Here is a 22243-nt window from a genome sequence, read left to right as displayed (position 1 = left end):
GTAACTTAACCAATTTTTTTAAGTGAGACATTAAACAACAGTAATTGCATAAAAGAAAGATAAGGCCACATTCCCCCAATAAGAGGACAATGCTACAAGGGTTTTTCAATCATGTAGGTACTCAAGTTTTTACATAGACTGAAACCACACATGAAGGTCCATGCTAAATAAGAAACAGTGCTTCAGAAATTCTAGAACATTCTTCCTGCTAGAGTATGACCATTTCTTAACCCAATAAAGATGATAATCAATGATGTTTCCAATGTTTTTCTTCTTTTGATTCTACTGCCCTGTATTCAAGTAGCAAAGCTCAGGAAATCCTGAGAGGTCTTGCCATGAGACAAGTATACAGTCTTTATAACCCAGTTTTTAAGTACAATGGGAATATTCTAGGTAAAATTAATGGTCAGTCCATACTATTTATTGTTCTTTCTTTAGGTATTCAAGAGAAAAAATATGGATGTTAGATTATTCGTCTGCTCTCTCTTAAACCTATAACAACCAGGGGCCAGAAATCCTTGCAGCTTGACAATCATCTAAGAATTACTGTTCAGGGAGTTCTCAGTGTTTATGCAAGCTTGGCGTGCATATTTTTAAAATTCCTTTGAAATAATTCTCTGGTGCTTTGGTCACTAAAAGTGTCAGTTCTATGAAAGATTCACCTACACAGAAGATGCATTAAAACAATTTGCATTCATCATAGTTTTTATAATTGAACAGTTAAAGACACCATAGAGACTTCTGAGTCCCAAAAGATCTATAATACCTGTTTGGTACTGGCCCTAAGGAAAGAAACAGTGAGGCCTATTGAAGCTTTTATCTAATGTTACAGCTAATTTTAGCATCTCCTAGAACCATTCCAACATTTTAAGGGAGAAATAGAGGAGTTAAGAATTTTAAAAATGGAGAAAATCAGATGTCTAAGCACTTACAGGTTTTCCTTTAAAACTCATCTCAAAGTTTAATACATCCCAGAACTCTTTTCTACTGTGCCCTCTTTCGTTGACCATTCCTAGATACACCAAATACCAGAACTCCTGATAATTTTTGCTTAAGACCACAAGACAATAGACACCAACATCTCCAAATATCCAAGGCAAGTGCTTGGCTCCCTAAGCAGGATCTGCAAGGGGGTAACTTAAAACCAGTTTGGGGAACATTAATTGGCAACTACTTTCAGCCTATAAAAGAGGTTAGCTAGGTCAAAGGGAGGTAGAAATCAGAGAAAAGATGTCTTTGTGGATTTCATCTTCTCTGAGTATGTGTTTGGGGAGGGAAGAATCTTCACATCTTCAATGTGAGTAAGAGAGATTTAATGAAAATCATTTGAAGAGCTCAAGCTGTGTCCCCAAAAGACTGAGGGACCCATGCTTAGGAAAGACAGTGCCAGAAGGCACACAGCTGTCCTCAAGTGGTTACTCAGACTGGTCATCAAGAAGAAGTGGCCACAGGGCAAATGGCCTGTATTCCCAGAGTCTATGGGAAGAGTGCACAAGTGTTTCCCATACTCCCAGTCTGGTTGTCATGAAAGAGGATGCCAATCTAAAGCCACTTTAAAAGGGACTTGCCCCTGTGGACAGCTCCATAGGCACAATGGAGCTCTACAAAGGTAGTCTAGCTACCAGGAGCCAACAGCAGAAAAGTATCTTCTATATCAGTGAAAGCCAGGTGAGAGATGGATGGCGAGCAAAAGGGGGACTCTGAAGAACTTCAAGGACCCCAGGGCTGAGATGCACAGCAAACACAGCCCAAAACTTGAGGAAATGTGTATCGGTGCAAGAGAGACCATAATCTCTTCTTCTTCCTTTGACCCACAGGAGGAGGAATCAACAGAGAAACCGAGGAGTCAATGGAGAAAAATTCAGCCACACTCATTTCCTTTGCCAACTTTCCCTCCAAAATAGGCCCAGGCTGGGAATTCCCTAGTGGTCTAGTGGTTAGGACTCTATGCTTCCACTGCAGAGGGCAGGGGTTCGATCCCCAGTGGGGAAACTAGATCCCACATGCCATGCGGCATGGCAAAAAAAGGAAAGCAGGCCCAGGCTGGAACAGGGAAGAAGCTTTAATCTCTATTAGCAATAGAGTCGTGACCAGTATTTAGGGCTGAACTTACTGAAAAGACACTGTTTTATGCCTAGAATTAGCTGGACAACTTTATTATTTGAGAAAGACCACAAAGATCTAATTTCATCCAAAGAACATAGGGGAAAAAAACAGACCCAGATAGCTAGTGTGAGGGGGCCAGTTAGGAAAGACAGAGCTGTCCTCCTGGTTGTACCCCTCAAATGCAGCTTATTCAGCATAAAGGTGACATGAGATGAACCCCATTCATGAAATAGAGTGGGATGATAACAATAATGCTATTGCTTGTACACAATCACCAAATGAGCTTATTTTTACCGACATCTTGGAAAAAGTACTTCTTGCAAACTACTGTGAGAGTCAGTGGCCCCTGATTCTACCACATTTGTGCGAACTAAACCTGTGGGAACTGCGCGTCCAGCCCTTGAAGCTCCCAGCTGCTGCTGGCAGAGAGAGGATGTGAATGCTTCGCATGAGAGGACTTTCCTGGTGAGTGAGTCAAATGCCGGGCAGAGGCAGCCCATGCAATTTATCACACTGCCGCGTGCTCCAGAGGCCCCAAAGTCTCTATTTGCAAGTGAAAACACAGATGATATTATCTCTATACCTACCCCGTGTCCCCAGCCCACTGACATCTTACTGTCAGAATTGACCCTCCAATTTTTTCTCCCATAACCAGTTAACTGCCATGATTAATATGCGTGTGATAGCACTAATCAGGATGGGAGTAAAAGCTATGACGGGGCATATGCAACGCCCTAGGTAAGATTTCTTCAGAGCTGATCAACTAAGAGGCTGCACATTATTTGGCAATTAAGCCATCTTCTTATTCCCCCATAACTGTGGCATCATCTGTTTGCTACTTGCAGAGAGTCAGAAACAACGGTTTACCTGCATACTTCTGACTTTAAATGTATGTTTTGACTTTAAATGCATTTCATTCCAAGCAGCACAATGACCCAACGACCTATAACGGACATCGAAAGACAGATGTGGGCAAGGTGCTAAGCGGATCGTAGGGCGGCCCTGTCCTCCTGCATTCAAGCAACTGGCTTGCTGGCTTACCTAGCGTCATGGGCGGTAGGTTAATGGACTTCTCCCTTTGTTGTTTCTTCCACCTTTCCAGCTCCTCCAGCTCTTTCGCAGCCACTAAGTCAGGTGAGAAATGTGAAATCATCAATTATTAGAGTGTGAAAAGGAAACTGCTCCCTTGAGATGGACATTTAACTACATGCAGGCATGAGTGGGCGAGATATCCAGGAAAGGAAGCCACCACCCAGTCCTAACCCCTTGGGGTCACCATAAGGCACTTTCTCTCCAAGAGCTGGCACAGAAGTACAAATGTGAAAACAACATAAACTCCTGCTAAATAAAGAAGTTTAGTTCTTCCTCGCATCCTGGCATTTTTCAAACCCTACATCATTTAATCCTGGAGAAGGAAATGGCAACCCACTCCAGTATTCTTGCCCAGAGAATTCCATGGACAGAAGAGCCTGGCAGGCCGTGGTCCATAGGGTCGCAGAGAGTTGGACACGACTGAAGCGACCAAGGGCACATCATTTAATGTTAAAAGTTTCCTATAGGGTATATGCAAAACATTCATATGGCAATAAGAACTTTGCACACACAGTAAACATAAGCCCCCGTAGAATTCCGATGCCTGTATCTGCTGCATTTTAGATATTCCCCAAGATTACTGTAGCCGTGAGGAATGAGGGCTCTCCAATTCCTACTACCTGGGCCCACTGAGCCGAGCCTACTCCCTGTGGAGCAGTGCCCAACTCCCCACGTATACACTGACTGGCAGCAGGGGGCGCCAGAGATACTAGTTCTGTTTTTTCCAAGGTTTCTCACGAGACGTGATTATTTCAAACATCCATTTATATTTTTTAATTATTAGAGAAAAAAAAAACTTCTGAAACATCTCAAAAATCCAGACCACACTGAAGCTTAAATTCCTGTTAACCATTTAAACAAAAAACGTGTAAGATGCCAGAATCTCTGGGATTCCACAGGTCCACTGCAGGCAGTACCCACAGTCACCATGCCTGCGCAACTGTGACGGTCATACTCTGCACAGACTCAGATATGCCACCCAGGAGGCTACTCGTCCAGTGGAGACCGTTAGAGAGCTGCCTTCCTGCTGTGTCCTTATGGTCATCAGTCATTACAAAATCAAATTTCCTAGGAAGACCAGGAATGGAGAGCACAAGATCTCAGTGCTAGCCCCACAGCTGACTGGAACAAGCCTCAGAAACTTCTTTGTGAATGAAATGAACTTTAGTTCTCCTCCTAACTCGAAAATATTAATGCTGTCTCTTTAAACAGCAGCCCTTATTTTACCGTAACATTAACACGACGTTAATCGTGTTGTATGTCCGCTAGGTATAAGGAGCACAAAAACAAGCAAGATGTAGCCCTGTCCTCAAAGGGCTTATAATCTAGAGAAGGAACGTGAAGTCACCAATAAAAACAGCTGAGGTTAGACTCTGTTGGTTACAAAATTACAGGAGCACAGAAACTAAAGGAAAATTCCATTAAGAAGGAATGGGACAGTTCCAGGAAAAAGACAGATTATTTTATAATCTATTTCATGTATCACTTGTCCCTTTCAAAAGTGTTCCTAGTCCTGTAAAGATATCTGAAGTAAGCCCAATTTTGCAGGAACTTGATAGGTCTTTTGGCAATAGGTGTGAAATTGTTTAATTGCAATAGAAACCTCAGATTTATGATTATGCAATGAGTTCTGCTATTAGCATAGAGAAAGAAATTTAGAAGCATTAACAATAAAATAGTTTTAAAAGGTATAATTAAAACTGCCAAAACTTAAAAAGGAAAAAAATGAGCTCCAGTGAGTCTATACAGATCAGAAACTAAAAATTCTTCAGACCAATGCAAGCCAATTCTACTAAGAAAATGAGCAGTATTTTGAGTGTTAAATAATATACATACTCTGTTGTATCTCATTTCTTCGTTTCTCATTTGGTGCTACCAAGGTATATGCACCTGTGCTAGAAAGAAGAGAAAAAAATCAATTACCAGGAGAATTTTTTTTTTTAAATATTTATTTGGCTACATCAGAACTTAGTTGCAGCATGTGGGATCTAGTTCCTTGATCAGGGATCAAACCCAGGCTCCCTGCATTGGGAGCACAGAGTCTTAGACACTGGACCACCAGGGAAGTCCCCATGAGAAATTATTAATGCATATAAGCCACCAGATATTCTTTGTGATAATGTACTGTATTTATGATCATCGCCATCAAATAGGTACTATGTAAAATAATCATCCTCTAAAGACCCGTGTTCTCCAGGAGCTTACAATCTAGTTGTCAAAGTAAAACAAGAACACATGGCCCAATATGGAAATACAGAGCAGTTGGTGAAGCCTGACAAGTGACTACTTCACCATTAGCTCTCGGTAAACCGTAGGACTCCACTGTTCCTCCCCGTGGCCCTCACGGGCACATCCACTTGAGATGTCTGCCATTCTCCCATGTCACCCACACTGGGAATACAGGGCACGCTCCTTTTTCATTGCTGCAAACTGGGTGTAGGGGCCATTTGCAATGCAGACACCTCTTCTTAACGACCCATTTGAGTGGCCAGATGGCCACAGTCTTGGGTTTTGGGGCTTTGACTTCCAGGCAGGGGTCCACTGGGCCCCTCATTCTCCTGGGGACACAGGTTGAGCATAATCAGGAGCTCAGAGAAGCCAAGAGTCACTTCAGTTCACTGGCCACAGGATGAGCGGGTGGGGAGGGAGTGGGAATTAGGGGAAACTTCATTTAGGCAAAAATATTCAACACTGAGATACAAGGAGTTGTTCAAACATTGTGAGCTTTTGCAGGCAGAAATTCCGCTTGATTGATCTGTATATGCCCAGCCCCTGGCACAAAGTAGCTGCTTGATGAATGTGGACTGAATTGAAATGATACCACAGACCCCAGTCTGTGAGTCTGTGCTGCGGGGGCTCTTCTTTGTCATGATGCATGTAATCCCACAAAAGTATGACTACTTCATACAGCAAAAATATAACACGGCAACCGACTGCAGCACACATATGGGTACAGTGTGAGGGGAAATGTTACGGATAAATACAATCGGCTTATAAATGTCGACCTTTAAAAAAAAATCCCAGATACTCTTAGAAGTCTCCGTCCAACACAGACTGTACTGTTTCAAAGGACAAATTAGCAAAGATTGAACAGTAGAGGCCAAAAGTGCTGATTAACAGAAGCCATTTCTTCCTTATCTCATTATTTTCCTAGCAGTGAGCCTTCAGCTAGCTTCAAACTGCGCTTTAATTTTAGACTTGTACACGGGAGTGTGTGACCCCCTCTGCATGCAAATGTGGCTGCTGGATGCCCAACTACCTAACGGATATCAGCAGACGTTGCCTGTGTAGCCTCACATACGTAGAACGTGATGAATACAAAATTAGAGGCCGCCGCTGGAAATTAATCCCTTGTCCATTGCATATTTTTTGTTCACCCTCAGAAAGATTTTTCACTCCTCAAGTGGCCACCCTTGATAGAAGCTTGAGAGCTGCAGTTCATACCTGCAGACTTGAATATGAGGCAACAGTGAGCCATTCTGCAGGGCCTTAAAGATGAAACATGAGGTGCTGGATTTAAATGCCAAGGAAGAAATGACTGCAGAAGCCTCAGGGTCCCCTCACATGGTGGTATGGAGCTTCTCAACATACCAGGGGTTTGACTACACTGCAAATCAATAGTTCTTTAACATGCATCGGAATCACCTGGAGGGTTTATAAAATGTTGAGTTTCTGATTCAACCGGTATGTGGGGGAGGGAGGAGCCTCTAACTTGCCTTTTTAACAATTCCCAGATGATGATGATGATGATGATGTTCTGGACCTGGGGACCACACTTTGAGAAGCAGGGATGTAGATTAATCAAGCTGTCTTCAAATACTTGGACTAAAAGGGAATTGTGTGTGCATGCTCAGTCGTGTCTCTTTGCGACCCTATGGACTGTGGCCCACCAGGCTCTTCTCTCTCCGTGAAATTTCCCAGGCAAGAACACTGGAGTGGGTTGCCATTTCATCCTCCAGGGGATCTTCCTGGCCCAGGGGTTGAAATCACGTCTCCTGAAGCTCCTGCATTGGCAGGCGGATTCTTTACCAAACTAAGCCACCTGGGAAGCCCCAAAAGGGAATTGAAGGATTCATAAATACTGATAAAGACATAGAGGTTAAATCATATGCCAAAAATCATAAGGTTTTTTTAAGCAATTGTGTTGAGACTCAAACCTAGCACTTTTGACTTAAACCAGGGGGGTGTCTGGAGGTAAATATTCATCTCAAAGTAGAAAACATCAAATATGACTGTCCTTAACTTCGGCCTCTTGATAGACTTCCAAACAAAGGAAGTAAATGTAACTCAGCACCCACTATGGTCTTGTGTGTTAGGGGCTTATGAGGAGAGAGGAGAGATACCAAAAAAACAGACACAACCCCTTTACAGAGCTTACACCTGCCAGTGCAGGAGACTTATAAGAGACTCTGGTTTGACTCCTGGATCAGGAAGATCCCCTGGAGAAGGAAATGGCAGCTCACTCACTCTGGTATTCTTGCCTGGAGAATCCCAAGGACAGAGGAGCCTGGAGGGCTACAGTCCATGGGGTCATAAAGAGTTGGACACAGTTGAGTGATTGAGCATGCACACTTAGGAACAATTCATGAAACCATCAGAGCAGACCACAAGGATGTTTGCTGAGAAGCTTCATAGAGAATTTTCCAAATTCCATGAATCTCTCTTATGAAATTTTCAGGAAAGGTTTGAAAAGGAAAAAACAGTTTATAAAAGATTTTATTCTATAGTATCTAATCTAATTAAGTTTAAGTATGACAACATTCTTGCCTGGAGAATCCCAGGGACAGGGGAGCCTGGTGGGCTGCCGTCTATGGGGTCGCACAGAGTCGGACACGACTGAAGGGACTTAGCAGCAGCATGACAACATCACATACAATCTTTAGTCTTAGGATTAAATAAGACTATGGTCAATCTATGGCCAACATAGGTAGCTGACAAGTACCCAAACTCAGAACAGGGCCATGAGAAAAGAATTCTCTAGCCTTGAAATCCGGAGAAGGCAATGGCACCCCACTCCAGTACTCTTGCCTGGAAAATCCTATGGGTGGAGGAGCCTGGTAGGCTGCAGTCCATAGGGTCACGAAGAGTCAGACACAACTGAGTGATTTCACTTTCACTTTTCACTTTCATGCATTGGAAAAGGAAATGGCAACCCACTCCAGTGTTCTTGCCTGGAGAATCCCAGGGATGGGGAAGCCTGGTGGGCCGCCGTCTATGGGGTCGCACAGAGTCAGACACGACTGAAGCGACTTAGCAGCAGCAGCAGCAGCAGCCTTGAAATCAGAAGCTTTTAACTGAAAACATTTAAACATAACCCTGGGCTCAAGGACAGTGGTCCCAGTAATAAATATTTTATGTTAAAGAATTCCTTAGCAACCTTCTTAGCAGTATTTTATTGGCTGAAAATGTCAAAGCTGAAACATAATATTCAGAAGAAAGCATTGGCCAAGTAATGAAGCCTCTATCCCTCTTCCTTCCTGTAGGAAGAGGTGCTTAAGTTTAAGGATTGGCTTTTTATTTTTTAATATCCTGTGGCACAGCCTAATGCCTGGGGAGACACAAATATTCATCCCTGCTCTCTTGGCTTTTCCTTGACATGAATAACAAGTATAACTTATTCATGTTTTCAGCCAATTAGTTTCCACCCACAGCAAGGGCCTCCACTGTTTTAACCTCCATGTCATCCCTTTCAACAGCCTGACTCTCAAAGCTGCTGATGAAGACAAGCCCAACCTAACTATATTTAGTATTCCAGTCATTTCCTGATTAAGCAACATTCAAAAGCCACTGAAATAAATGTATATCTTTGAAAATGAGTTTCCTTAATTACCTCATTGAAATTTAATGAAACATCTCCATTTGTAAGATTATTCTCACTTTCCAACAGCCCACATCCATGAGATATACTAAGGGAGAACGTATAAAGATTAGCATGTGACAAGGGGAAAATGTTTTTCTGTACCATTAAAATATATATATTTAAGAATTCTTTGCCTTGTGAGATCTCTCCTAAGCCATACCACTGTCTCTCTGGTGTACATTCTTGCATGTTTTTAATAAGGTCTCATCAATAAGCACTCTATGAAAAAAATGTTTTGTTGAAGTTATGAAGAATATCTGGGCTGGATAAAAGTATTACATAAATATATCCCCTGGTGTGTATAAACCACAGCAGATGTAATTTAAATTTCTAATTAGGAACAACACCAATTTGACTGAAAAAGGAATGTAATCACAAGCAAAAATTCAGAAAGAGATTACATTACAAACAGATAAAGCAGAACAGTAGACACAAAGTTTACTGTCCTATAAAAAGTTGGCTTGAGGTTTTCATAGTTTAAGAAAATCTTACCTTTGGGGGAAACTGAAACAACAAAAAATTTTTTGGCTAATCAAACGTAGTGGATAGGGGTTTCCCTGGTGGCTCAGTGGTAAGTAATCCACCTGCTAATGCGGAAGACACAGGTTCGATCCCTGGTCCGGGAAGATCCCACATGCCTCGGAGCAACTAAGCCCATGAGCTGCAACTCCCGAAGCCTGTGGATCCAGAGCCCAACGAGAGAAGCCATGACAAGAAGCCCACGCACCGCAACTAGAGAAAAAGCCTGCACGACAACGAAGACCCAGCATGGCCAAAAAGAAATAAATAAAACTATACAAAGGCACTGGATGTTTAATTTCTAGATATGGTTTTCCATGTTGGTTTTTAAAACATGGTTTTCAGCACAGGACTCAAGCATATGTTTTTAACCAATGTGACTCAACTTATAGGGCACTCGGGTTTTCAAGAGTTCTTTTGTAAAGAGACCATATTCCTAAGTTAAAAAAAAAAAAAAATGACAAGATCAGGCTGAGTAAATCATCCTTGATCCCTAGCCTGTCACACCAGCCCTGACCCATATTCCACATCCCTGGTGTGGAAGGACTAGTGAATTCTCTTTAGTCTCAGAGTCTGAAGAGCCCAGGACTTTGTCTGCACACCCAAGAGGCTGATGTGAGGCTGGTTAGTTCTCTCATAGCTTCTGATGGAGGGCTGAACCGATGTTCAGAAGGCTGGCTGCATAGGCACCCAGAGAGAAAAGATAAGAGACCATCAGGACACCAGGGCCTTTGTTCATAATACACCTTTATGGAAAGCAGAAAGAGGGACACACACACGTATCTCCACCCAGGATCCTCATGTAGACCCATGGCTTAGTGAGAGGCGGTAAACTGATGCAAATCCGAAGAGTGCCCCTTCTGTCAGGCAGAGGCAATCCCACCTGATTAGGGCACATGACCTGGTATGTACTCCAGCTTCAGATTACTATCTTACCCAGATAATCATATAGCACAGAGCTGAAAGACGCAATGCTTCTTCACTTAAAACACACATAACACTATAGAGACTTGCCATCTTTAAGAGACCAAAAACCAGTGATGGAAGCAGAGATGAGGACCAGTTGGTAAGAATACTTGCAAAATGTTTTAAGTTGCTTCCTCAGTAAAAAACTACAAGAAACTCACATTTTCAGAGCACAGAGATGTCAGGTCTGGGATGTGACTGGAGCCTGCTGCTGCTGCTGCTGCTGCTGCTAAGTAGCTTCAGTCGTGTCCGACTCTGTGCGACCCCATAGATGGCAGCCCACCAGGCTCCCCCGTCCCTGGGATTCTCCAGGCAAGAACACTGGAGTGGGTTGCCATTTCCTTTTCCAATGCATGAAAGTGAAAAGTGAAAGTGAAGTCGCTCAGTCGTGTCTGACTCCTATCGGCCCCATGGACTGCAGCCCACCAGGCTCCTCTGTCCATGGGATCTGCCAGGCAAGAGTACTGGAGTGGGTGCCATTGCTTGAAGCCTACCTGTAAGCAAATCTTTGCCTAACAGGCTATTACTATGTCATGGATGCTGGCAGAAGACAAGACTCCTGAGTCAGAGACAAAGGACTCTATTACTCATGGCACAGCATCAGCATTAGCATATTTATGTCTGGTCTCTGTCTCTCTCTTTTCAGGTTAACATGATGGATGTTGCACACACACAAAGTGTCTGCATTGCAGCTGAGGAACACTGAATTGTGGAATCCACCATTTCTAAAGCAGGTAGTAAGCAAGCCTCGGAGAAGGCAATGGCACCCCACTCCAGTACTCTTGCCTGGAAAATCCCATGGATGGAGGAGCCTGGTAGGCTGCAGTCCATGGGGTCGCTAGAGTCGGACACGACTGAGCGACTTCACTTTCACTTTTCACTTTCATGCATTGGAGAAGGAAATGGCAACCCACTCCAGTGTTCTTGCCTGGAGAATCCCAGAGACGGGGGAGCCTGGTGAGCTGCCGTCTACGGGGATGCACAGAGTTGGACACGACTGAAGTGACTTAGCAGACTTAGCAGTCATATCTTAAGTCCAATTTTATATGCTGCTTTCACTTGTAAGTAGTTTTTCAAATTATGCACATAAGAAGCTTAATATTAAATGGTTACATAATATTTCACATCGATGCATCATTGATATAACCACTCACTTAACCATTTCAGTTATTTCAACTGTTCACTATTATAATCCTGCAGAACATACAAGGCATAAAACAAAGATTGCACAGAACATCATCCAGAAGAAAACCCTTAATAGTTCTCTAAAATCAGTACTCTGAACAGTAATGTGGACTACATTTAAATTTTTCTTCCTTAGATATCCCATTTGCATTTTCAGAAGTTCCTGCAATAGTTTGATCATATGATTGATTTCTGCTCATATGCTTGACTCTCCTCAATGCCTAAACCAGACAATATGCTGGCCTACCTACCCATTCATTCTCACCACCTCCTTCCTAAAAGCACTCCTGTATTATTCAGGTTAATAATGTGCCCAGTAAAGACTATAGTCTCCAACCTTCTTTATAGTCAAATATGACGTGTGATTGTTTAGCAAACTGAGATATAAGGGAAGCCATTGAGAAGGATTTCTAGGAAAGCTCCATTAAGTGAAGACAGATGGACAGGAAAGGTATTTTGTTGCCTTCCCCCCTTCCTGGATGGTTGAAGTGGTAGCTGGTGCTCAGGCAACCATCTTGGTCAGTGAGGCAACTTGGATATAGACGACATGCCTCAGAAATAGCAGAGCAGAAAGAAGTAATCTGGTGCCCTGTAACTGTAAAACCACCACACTAGTGGTAATCCATTGCCAAATTGCCTGGCTTTGAACCCTAATTCTGTTACTTCCTAGCTATAACTTTGGGCAAATTGCCTAGTTTTTCTATTATTTCACCTGTAAAATGGGGATAACAAGTATCCATCACTTAGAGTATAAAGTGTTTAGAATAAAGCTAGGAAATAACAAAAGTTTTATTAAGGTTGCCTATTATTTGTACTATTATCAGCCCTAGACTACTCACCTTCAGAATTATTCTATAGGAGAGAAACAAAGCCATCAATGCTTCAGACACCTGTTTAGAGATATGTTTTATTATATGCAATCATAATAATTATATATAAGACATTATTTTTCTCACCTTCAATTGGCAGTAGAAATTGAAGGGCATAATGGCTCTAAGACTTTCTACTTGGCGTAAAAAGTGAAAAAGCACAACCTACATTAAAGAGGTCCTTACCTCAACAGCTTGTTTATTTCTGAGGTTCTGAATGGCAAGGGATTTTTCCTTTCTATATTAGTTTAGTAATGTTCAGTTTTTTATTCTGGGGTTGGTGGGGGATGGTACTTTTTTTCATGGCTATACCACATAGCTTGTGGGATCTGAGTTCCCGGATCAGGAACTGAACCTGGGACACAGCAGTAAAAGTGCTCAGTCCTAACCACTGGACTGTCAGGGAATTCCTGATGTAGTTTAGATTTTTATAACAAGCAGATAGAACTTTACTTTTCCAGCCATGAAAAATATATTCCAAGGATTTTTAAATGAGAAAATATTTAAATATTTCTTAAAGCAGGGGTTCAGATTTTCTTAAAATCCTAGGTAGCCCAGGATATCTGCTCTCACTGGTTCCCTAGTAATACAAACACTGGGCAATACTAGCCCGTGAGTTTTAAAGATGGCAAATGGCTTCAGTTTTTGTCAGTTCAGTTCAGTCGTTCAGTCGTGTCCAACTCTTCGCGACCCCATGGACAGCAGCATGCCAGGCCTCCCTGTCCATCACCAACTCCTGGAGTTTATTCAAACTCATGTCCATTGAATTGGTGATGCCATCCAACCATCTCATCCTCTATCGTCCCCTTCTCCTCCTGCCTTCAATCTTGCCCAGCATCAGGGTCTTTTCAAATGAGTCAGGTCTTCACATCAGGTGGCCAAAGTATTAAGAGTTTCAGCTTCGGCATCAGTCCTTGCAATGAATATTCAGACTGATTTCCTTTAGAATGGACTGGTTGAATCTCCTTGCTGTCCAAGGGACTCTCAAGAGTCTTCTCCAACACCACAGTTCAAAAGCATCATTTCTTTGGATCTCAGCTTTCTTGATAGTCCAACTCTCACATCCATACATGACCATTGGAAAAACCATAGCCTTGACTACATAGACCTTTGTTGGCAAAGTAATCTCTCTGTTTTTTAATATGCTATCTAGGTCAGTCATAATTTGCCTTCCAAGGAGTAAGTGTCTTTTAATTCCATGGCTACAGTCACCATCTGCAGTGATTTTGGAGCCCCCAAAAATAAGTCTGTCACTGTTTCCACTGTTCCCCATCTATTTGCCATTAAGTGATGAGACCAGATGCCATGATCTTAGTTTTCTGAATATTGAGCTTTAAGCCAACTTTTTCACTCTCCTCTTTCATCAAGAGGCTCTTTAGTTCTTTTTCACTTTCTGCCATAAGGGTGATCTCATCTGCATATCTTAGGTTATTGATATTGCTTCCAGAAATCTTGATTCCAGCTTGTGCTTCCTCCAGCCCAGCATTTCTCATGATGTACTCTGCATTTAAGTTAAATAAGCAGGGTGACAACATACAGGCTTGACGTACTCCTTTCCCAATTTGGAACCAGTCTGTTGTTCCATGTCCAGTTCTAACTGTTGCTTCCTGACCTGCATACAGATTTCTCAAGAGGCAGGTCAGGTGGTCTGGTATTCCCATCTCTTTCAGAATTTTCCAGTTTGTTGTGGTCCACACAGTCAAAGGCTTTGGCATAGTCAATAAAGCAGAAGTAGATGTTTTTCTGGAATTCTCTTGCTTTTTCGATGATCCAGCAGATGTTGGCAATTTGATCTCTGGTTCCTCTGCCTTTTCTAAATCCAGCTTAAACATCTGGAAGTTCACAGTTCACGTACCATTGAAGCCTGGCTTGGAGAATTTTAAGCATTCCTTGACTAGCGTGTGAGATGACTGCAATTGTGCGGTAGTTTGAGCATTCTTTGGCATTGCCTTTCTTTGGGATTGGAAAGAAAATTGACCTTTTGCAGTCCTGTGGCCACTCCTGAGTTTTCCAAATTTGCTGGCATATTGCGTGCAGCACTTTCACAGCATCATCTTTTAGGATTGGCAATAGCTCAACTGGAATTCCATCACCTCCACTAGCTTTGTTCATAGTGATGCTTTCTAAGGCCCACCTGACTTTGCATTTCAGGATGTCTGGCTCTAGGTGAGTGATCACACCATCGCGATTATCTGGGTCATGAAGATTTCTTTTTTGTATAGTTCTTCTGTGTATTCTTGCCACTTCTTCTTAATATATTCTGCTTCTGTTAGGTCCATACCATTTCTGTCCTTTATTGAGCCCATCTTTGCATGAAATGTTCCCTTGGCATCTCTAATTTTCTTGAAGAGATCTCTAGTCTTTCCCATTCTGTTGTTTTCCTCTATTTCTTTGCATTGATCGCGGAGGAAGGCTTTATCTCTTCTTGCTAGTCTTTGGAACTCTGCATTCAAATGGGTATATCTTTCCTTTCCTCCTTTGCCTTTCACTTCTCTTCTTTTCACAGCTATTTGTAAGGCATCCTCAGGCAGACATTTTGCCTTTTTGCATTTCTTTTCCTTGGGGATGGTCTTGATCCCTGCCTCCTATACAATGTCACAAACCTCCATCCATAGTTCTTCAGGCACTCTGTCTATGAGATCTAATCCCTTGAATCTATTTGTCACCTTCACTGGACAATCATAAGGGATTTGATTTAGGTCATACCTGAATGGTCAGTTTTTGTTCCAGACTTTAATAAATTGCCTTTTAAGTGTTTAGGGGAGGGGGGATGGTTACCAACATTACAGAACAAAGGAACCATCATTGGCTGATTCTCTGATATAGAACAGACCCTTCAAATACAGTCTTCTCCCTTTGATGATTTTTTTTTTCCTGTTAAGCTTTTGTTTCAGATTCAAATGCATTCTGAATAGATGCAATTAACCTTAACAATATGTATAACCTTATAACACTCTGCTGACTTTGAAGTAAGTAACCTTACTGTGTAATTGAACTAAGTTTCTTTCTACCCGCCCCCCCTCATTTCTGCTATGCTTCTACTGATTATTATAGGTATTATGTGTGTGCAGGCTTTCATCATACTGCTGATTTATTGTTTCACTGTTTCAGCTGTCAAAAGACTTTCTGAGACATTCCCACTCACTTTTGATATTATATTTGAACAAAAATGATTGCTCCCCAAGACCTGGCAGAATGCAAATACATATCATACTGAGGAGTGGAGTCTAGTGCAGAGAAGTTGGAAATTCATCCTAAATAGGACCATAATTCCTCCCCTCCTGTATAAACAGGAAGGTAAATTTGACCTAATCAAACCAAAGTGTCTTTTCTTTCCATCCACTCGAATAATCTCGTCTGCCATGCACAGAACAATGCTTTGCTTTTCACTCTGTGGATAATAACCCACTAGTGGGCCATGAAATCAATTTAATGGGTTTATTTTTAATGAATCAGAATAGAAAATGTCAAAGTACATCACATGTAGTAAGTAAGGGTAAGAATTATTTTCTGACTTTTTTTTTTTCAATTATCTACAAACTCACATATCCCATACATGTACTAGGTCATGAATCTCAAATGCATTGCTAACCTTAGGCTATGGTCAGAAGTCTGAAAGATTGCTGGAAGGCAGCATGTAGTTTAGGTTGCTCAGAAACTGTGACAGTGAGAAAACTGTTCTAATGCAAGCCAACCAAGCTGTCATGAGGAACGCAGCAGAGAGCAGAGCATCCCCACAGCAAGTTTGCTCTGACAAACTACTTCTCTATGCACATCATGTCAAAGCTGGAAATAAATGTCACATTGCTGATTCTATGTAGTACCACTCTCTTTAGCCTATAGAAAATCTATTTTCTTATGTGAATAGAGGACCATTGACAGGAAATTCATGAGCTGCACAGTCATTCCCTCCTTCAGCTCCATCATGTTCAGGATCCAGACTCTGGTAGATAGATTCAGGTTTGACTGCTGGTTCTGTGACTTAAAAAGCCATGAGACCTTAGGAAATCATATACTCTCTCAAGATTCAGTTTCTTCAATTAAAATGGGGCAAAGTGTTCATTGTGAAGAGAAAAATGAATTATATGATGTGTGTATCACAGCATTACAAGTTTGAGACATCAGAGTTGGAGCTATCGATTGTTCTTTTGGTTTTCAGTCCCTCAGAGTACCCAATTTAACTATTCTAGATCACAACTAATTTCCTTTCCACTACCACAGCGTTGCGATGCTTTGTCACATTTCTCCTGTCTAAAATCAGTCAAATAGCAGAGCTCTACTGATTAGTTTCCTAGTAGAATCCGGTCATCATTGAGACACCTACCCAGCTCATTGAGTTGTATAATTGAGTTAAATACTATCTGTTGTTTCACAAACTTTCTGAATGCTTATGAGCCCGGCCTGGAGATTGAGTTAAATAGTTCCCTAATGAATAGCTACCCTTACTGAGCCATCAAGAAGATTACTCATTAGAATCAATCATAGATTTTCTCTTCCCATGTACCATTATCTCAGAGCACTAAAAGGAACTCTAGCATTACTCGGTTCTCCATCTCCAGGGAGAAGTAACAGCCTGATGCTTTCGTGCCATTTAACATCTATAGGCAAAAGTGTATTTTCTCACAGTCATAAGAGGAGACAGAAGAGAAATCCGGGACATTCACAGGAAGAAATAGTAAAAGCAGTTCCTATAGGTGTCATAAGTTTGTAAAAACTTGCATTTCATTTAAGACTATTTTATGTGGCTAGTTCGGATTCCAAATGAGCTGAATCAAGAATGACTTAAGTTTTTTTCATGGTCTGTTTTAGGTGTAAATTATACATCAGGATTAAGAGTATACTCAACAATGATTAAATAGTGATGTTTATAAAAATGGGACCAATGCTATAACTTAATGACTATATTATCATCTAGCGCATCTTATATTTCACCTTACATTTACAAAATGTTTAATATTAATGTAACACTGTGTTCTTCAAGAGAGAAAAATCAGGAATTGGTCATTAATCAGTGGGCTTACCAAGCCATTCTTTATTCTCCCTTCACTCTCCCTTGAGATTTTGTGGATGAAGAAGAAAAGAAGTATTAATCACCGGGGTTACTTTCATCCCTGGAGCAGAAGAAGCTGGAGAAAGCATTGAGGTTGGAGTAAGAAACTAGAGAATGTCCCCTGAGCCCCAAAGAAGGAAATAAGGAAAAGGAGAGGCTTCCCACAGAACACAGAACACTCCCACAGGCATGGTGTTTCAGCTGCTATGGTTGGGAGTAGGGTGTATCTTAAAGGCTGAGTCGGTTTGGGTCTTCCAAGGAGCAGACATCAAGACGAGGTTAGACAAGCAAGAGATCTGCTGAGAGGAAGACTTGTGAAGGATAAAGGGAGCAAGCAGGAGTAGGCAGGGAAAGCCTTGAGAACGTGAGCAGGTCTGACTCCTGTGAAAGGAGAGAGGGAAGGAGGATTAGTAGGAAGAGCCTCGGACTGGTATACAGTTCTGAGAAAATCTTGGGTAGGTCCGTGGGGAGTGTTCTGGCAAAAGCTGCCCTATAGAGAAGTCCCACACTGGGATGCTCAGCCCCTGGTGGACAGAGGGCAAAATAAATGTGCTCTCAGAACAAAGGGTGCAGTGGAGTCAAAGAATGGCCACTAGAGCTTTCAATTGGCTACGCTCTCCGCTTTAAGTTGTCTTGAAGATCTGAGTAGCAGGCTTCCCTGGCTGCCACAGAGGCTCTTTAAACAATGCTGGTATAATGACGTTTAAGTATTCGATCACTGTCCCCGGTTCCTGGCTCAGAGCTCCTTAAAATCCTTGGAATTCTAGGTTAGAAGGGTATCAATCATATGTTAAAGTAATGATTCCTGGTGGGGGCCCTAGATAGCTTCAGGATTGGAGATGTTTTCCATTAAAAAAAAAAAAAACACCCTGTGATTAGAGTTAGAACCTCAGGTCTACTCCTTCCCCAGCTCTGAGGAGGGGAGAGGGGCTGGAGATTGAGTTCAGTCACCAATGGCCAACAGTTTAATCCGTTATGCTTATATGATAAAGCCTTAATAAACATCCTCAAACAGTGAGTTTAGGGCACTTCCAAATTAGTGAACACACCTAGGTGCTAGGAGGGTGACCCACCCAGAAAGGGTGTGGAAGTGCTGTGCAACGCCCATCCCCATGTCTTCCATTTGGCAGTTCCAGTGCTGTATCCTGTACAATAAACCTGTAATTGTAAGCACAGAGGTATCCATGAGTGCTGGGAGTCATTCTAGTGAACTGTTAAACCTGGGCATAGGGGAGATCATGGGAAACAGCCAAATTTGTAGTCAGAAATGTGGGTAGCCTGCAGTCCCCCTTATTGGCTTACTCCTAAAGTGGGGGCAGATTTGTGGGACTGAGCCCTTAACTTGTGGGGTCTATATCAACTCTGAATACTGTCAGAACTTAATTAGAAATAATCAGTGTTAGAACATATTCGTCAGAAACAAAACAAAAAACACAACTCCTAATTTATCTGGTAGATTACAGCTGAAACATTCTCTCTTTTCCTGGAAGTAATTCTCCTACTCCCAGGGCTAGCTCAGGCGCTGGCTTGGCTTCATGGAGCATATAAAGAGTTACTCATGTAATTCTCTGATAACTGTCTGCCCCGTTAATTAGACCATAAGCTTCATAAGGGCTTGTCTTTTTTGTTGAGTAGATATTTGTTCCTATATTTCTAATTAAACTTCCAGAGCTAGAGACCCTCTCTTACTACAAGGTTGTCGCGAAGAATCTAAGAGTTAATATTTGTAACCCACTTTAACATACATATGTTAAATACACAAGTATTTGCCATTATTTTTGCTAATCTTTGTTTCTACAGTTCTCACTATAAAATTGGCCACAAATAAGGTAAACTGAGTTTGTATACAAATTAGGTTCAAGTTAAGTGTATAGTAAAATTCCACGCAATGGGTTCACTTTCAGAATATCTTTTTAGCATCAAGCTAAAGGACCATTTCTATAGATGGTTATAGACCAGTATCTGAACCTTGCCTGTATTATTGTCATAGGCAAAGAGCCTTTTGGGTAAAATGCCCTTCCAGAAAAACCCATGTCTTAGTCTTACATTTATATTTATCTAGAGTTTGGGGGAAGGGTAAAGGATCACTTTGATTACAAGTCTGCGCTATTTACTTGGCTTCACCACACACACAAGACTGGTTGTGGATCTTAGTTCCCCCACCCGTGCCCCTGGCAGTGGAAGCTCAGAGTCGTAACCACAGGACTGCCAGGGAAGTCCCCATTCTTTCCTCTTTAAATCTGTATAAACAGCTTACAATATTTAAGGCCAAGATAAAATCACCAACTGAAAATAATTAGGAAAGCTCATATTTATTAGTAAACACTTGTAATTACTTAAATCCAAATAGAGTCAAGGGCTCAACTTTGCCTTAGAGTCTATTAGAGGACCTCAGGAATCTAACAACCTGCCTTAAGGTCTCTTCATATATAAGTCAGTGTTTTAAACCAGTATGCTTTTACAAGGCATAAACACTCCGGGGTGAGAGCACGGTACCTGGTCAATGAGACATTTCTGAAATGAATTCAAGGGTATCAGCACCCAACACTTATTGGATATTTGCCTTCTACCAGGCATGAAATTGTTTTATGCATACATGCATTCACACATACAGACACACACAGACCCTGAGAGGCTGGTATTATCCCACTTCACATAATGAAGACACTAAGAGATAAAATAGCTAAAACCTTGTTGGAGTGCAGAGAGTAAGGAATGGCAGAATCAGAACTTGAACCCAAGTTCTTTAATTGGCATCAAAGCTCCTGCTCCTCTGTCCAGATTGGGGTTTCCTTAGTGAATAAGTGGAAGGATGCATACAAAACAAGGTCAAAGTTCAACCCTATATCATATAAATAAACTCACATTGAAAGAGAACACGTGAGGTTTCACTATTAAGCACTCAACTCTATCCTTCCTTTTTCTTAATTTTCCATCAGAAAATGCTTCTAATTTCTCCCCAAGAAAATAAATCTTAATGGCTTTTTGTCAGTTTTATTGAGCTGTTCTAGTATCTGCTGTTCAACCAGTTTCCTTACTTCCCTACTTCCATTAAAGGAGGCAGGCAAGTATAAACAGCAGATACAAGTGACTAATGGAGATGTAAGAAGAGTTCAGAGTGGTCAAAGCAGGATCTTACATGTTAGATACTTAAGAGGAAATGCATCTTATAATGTCCTGCTTATTGCAGCTGGTTCACATGGAAATGATGAGCTCTGTGAAGTACAACTGAACCCACCCATGTACTCTCTAATGTCTACTGGCAAATTAGAAACTACAAAATAGTCTGTAGTGAGGTCCTCAGATACTGAGGTCTGGAAAATTAATTAGAAAACTATCTCTTTCTGAATAATTCAGATCAGCAAGATTCTGAGGGTAATTTACTGGTACAATTAATTTACAAATAAGAAAACAGATAGATGCCACTGCCAATGTTTATGTGATGTTATGAGCTTGCAATTAAATAATTACATCTAAGTAGATGCTGTATAATAGAAAAAAAGACATAGAGGGTATTTATTATCAACATACATCCATGACCTCTGTTTTATCAAATGCTACAGCTTATACAGCTGGAAGTTACTCAAAATTAATGGACTTCCATTATGACCAGATAACCCTCCTTTTTTTTTTTCTTTGCCACTATGCTCAGTTTATGGAACCTTATTTACACTCCAGGCCCAGGGAGTGAGCACACCGAGTCCCCCTACTGGACTGCAGTAGGGGGTGGGGCAGTGCAGGGGGGCGGGGTGGAGGGGACCTGTAAGGAATTCCCCCACCCCCAGCTACTCTGAGTTGGAGACAAATACAGCAATTTCTAATTGCAATCATCCAGATCATCCACCCCATCTAAGGGCAATTCTAAGTTCATGAAGTTCACTTCAGTTGTGCAGTCGTGTCCGACTCTTTGTGACCCCATGGACTGCAGCATGCCAGGCCTCCCTGTCCATCACCAACTCCCAGAGTCCACCCAAACCCATGTCCATTGAGTCGGTGATGCCATCCAACCATCTCATCCTCTGTCATCCCCTTCTCCTCCTGCCCTCAATCTTTCCCAGCATCAGGGTCTTTTCAAATGAGTCACCTCTTCGCATCAGGTGGCCAAACTATTGGAGTTTCAGCTTCAACATCAGTCCTTCCAATGAATATTCAAGACTGATTTCCTTTAGGATGGACTGGTTGGATCTCCTTGCAGTCCAAGGGACTCTCAAGAGTCTTCTCCAGCACCACAGTTCAAAAGCATCAATTCTTCAACGCTCAGCTTTCTTTATAGTCCAACTCTCACATCCATACATGACTACCAGAGAAACCATAGCCTTGACTAGATGGACCTTTGTTGGCAAAGTAATGTCTCTGCTTTTTAATCTGCTGTCTAGGTTGGTCATAACTTTCCTTCCAAGGAGTGTCTTTTAATTTCATGGATGTCATCACCATCTGAAGTGATTTTGGAGCCCAGAAAAATAAAGTCTATCACTGTTTCCCCATCTATTTCCCATGAAGTGATGGGACCAGATGCCATGATCTTCATTTTCTGAATGTTGAGCTTGAAGCCAACTTTTTCACTCTCCTCTTTCACTTTCATCAAGAGGCTCTTTA

General features: G+C 41.8%; 1 protein-coding gene across 5 annotated transcripts in view; it reads right to left on the bottom strand.

Annotated features, from left to right (window-relative positions):
- Positions 1 to 22243, bottom strand: part of EPSTI1 (epithelial stromal interaction 1) — a 99785-nt gene that overhangs the window by 74987 nt on the left and 2555 nt on the right. For all 5 annotated transcript variants that reach the window (XM_025263031.3, XM_044926841.2, XM_025263032.3 and 2 more), the window contains exons 2-3: positions 5035 to 5093; positions 3148 to 3231 (exon numbers count right to left, since the gene is read on the bottom strand). In XM_025263031.3, coding sequence (XP_025118816.3) covers positions 3148 to 3231; positions 5035 to 5093 — 143 coding nt within the window. The remainder of the gene's footprint in view (positions 1 to 3147; positions 3232 to 5034; positions 5094 to 22243) is intronic.

The sequence above is a fragment of the Bubalus bubalis genome, chromosome 13 (assembly GCF_019923935.1).
Source record: "Bubalus bubalis isolate 160015118507 breed Murrah chromosome 13, NDDB_SH_1, whole genome shotgun sequence".
NCBI lineage: Eukaryota > Metazoa > Chordata > Mammalia > Artiodactyla > Bovidae > Bubalus > Bubalus bubalis.
Note: the sequence above shows the minus strand (reverse complement) of the source record. Positions and strands in the feature narration are given on the sequence as shown.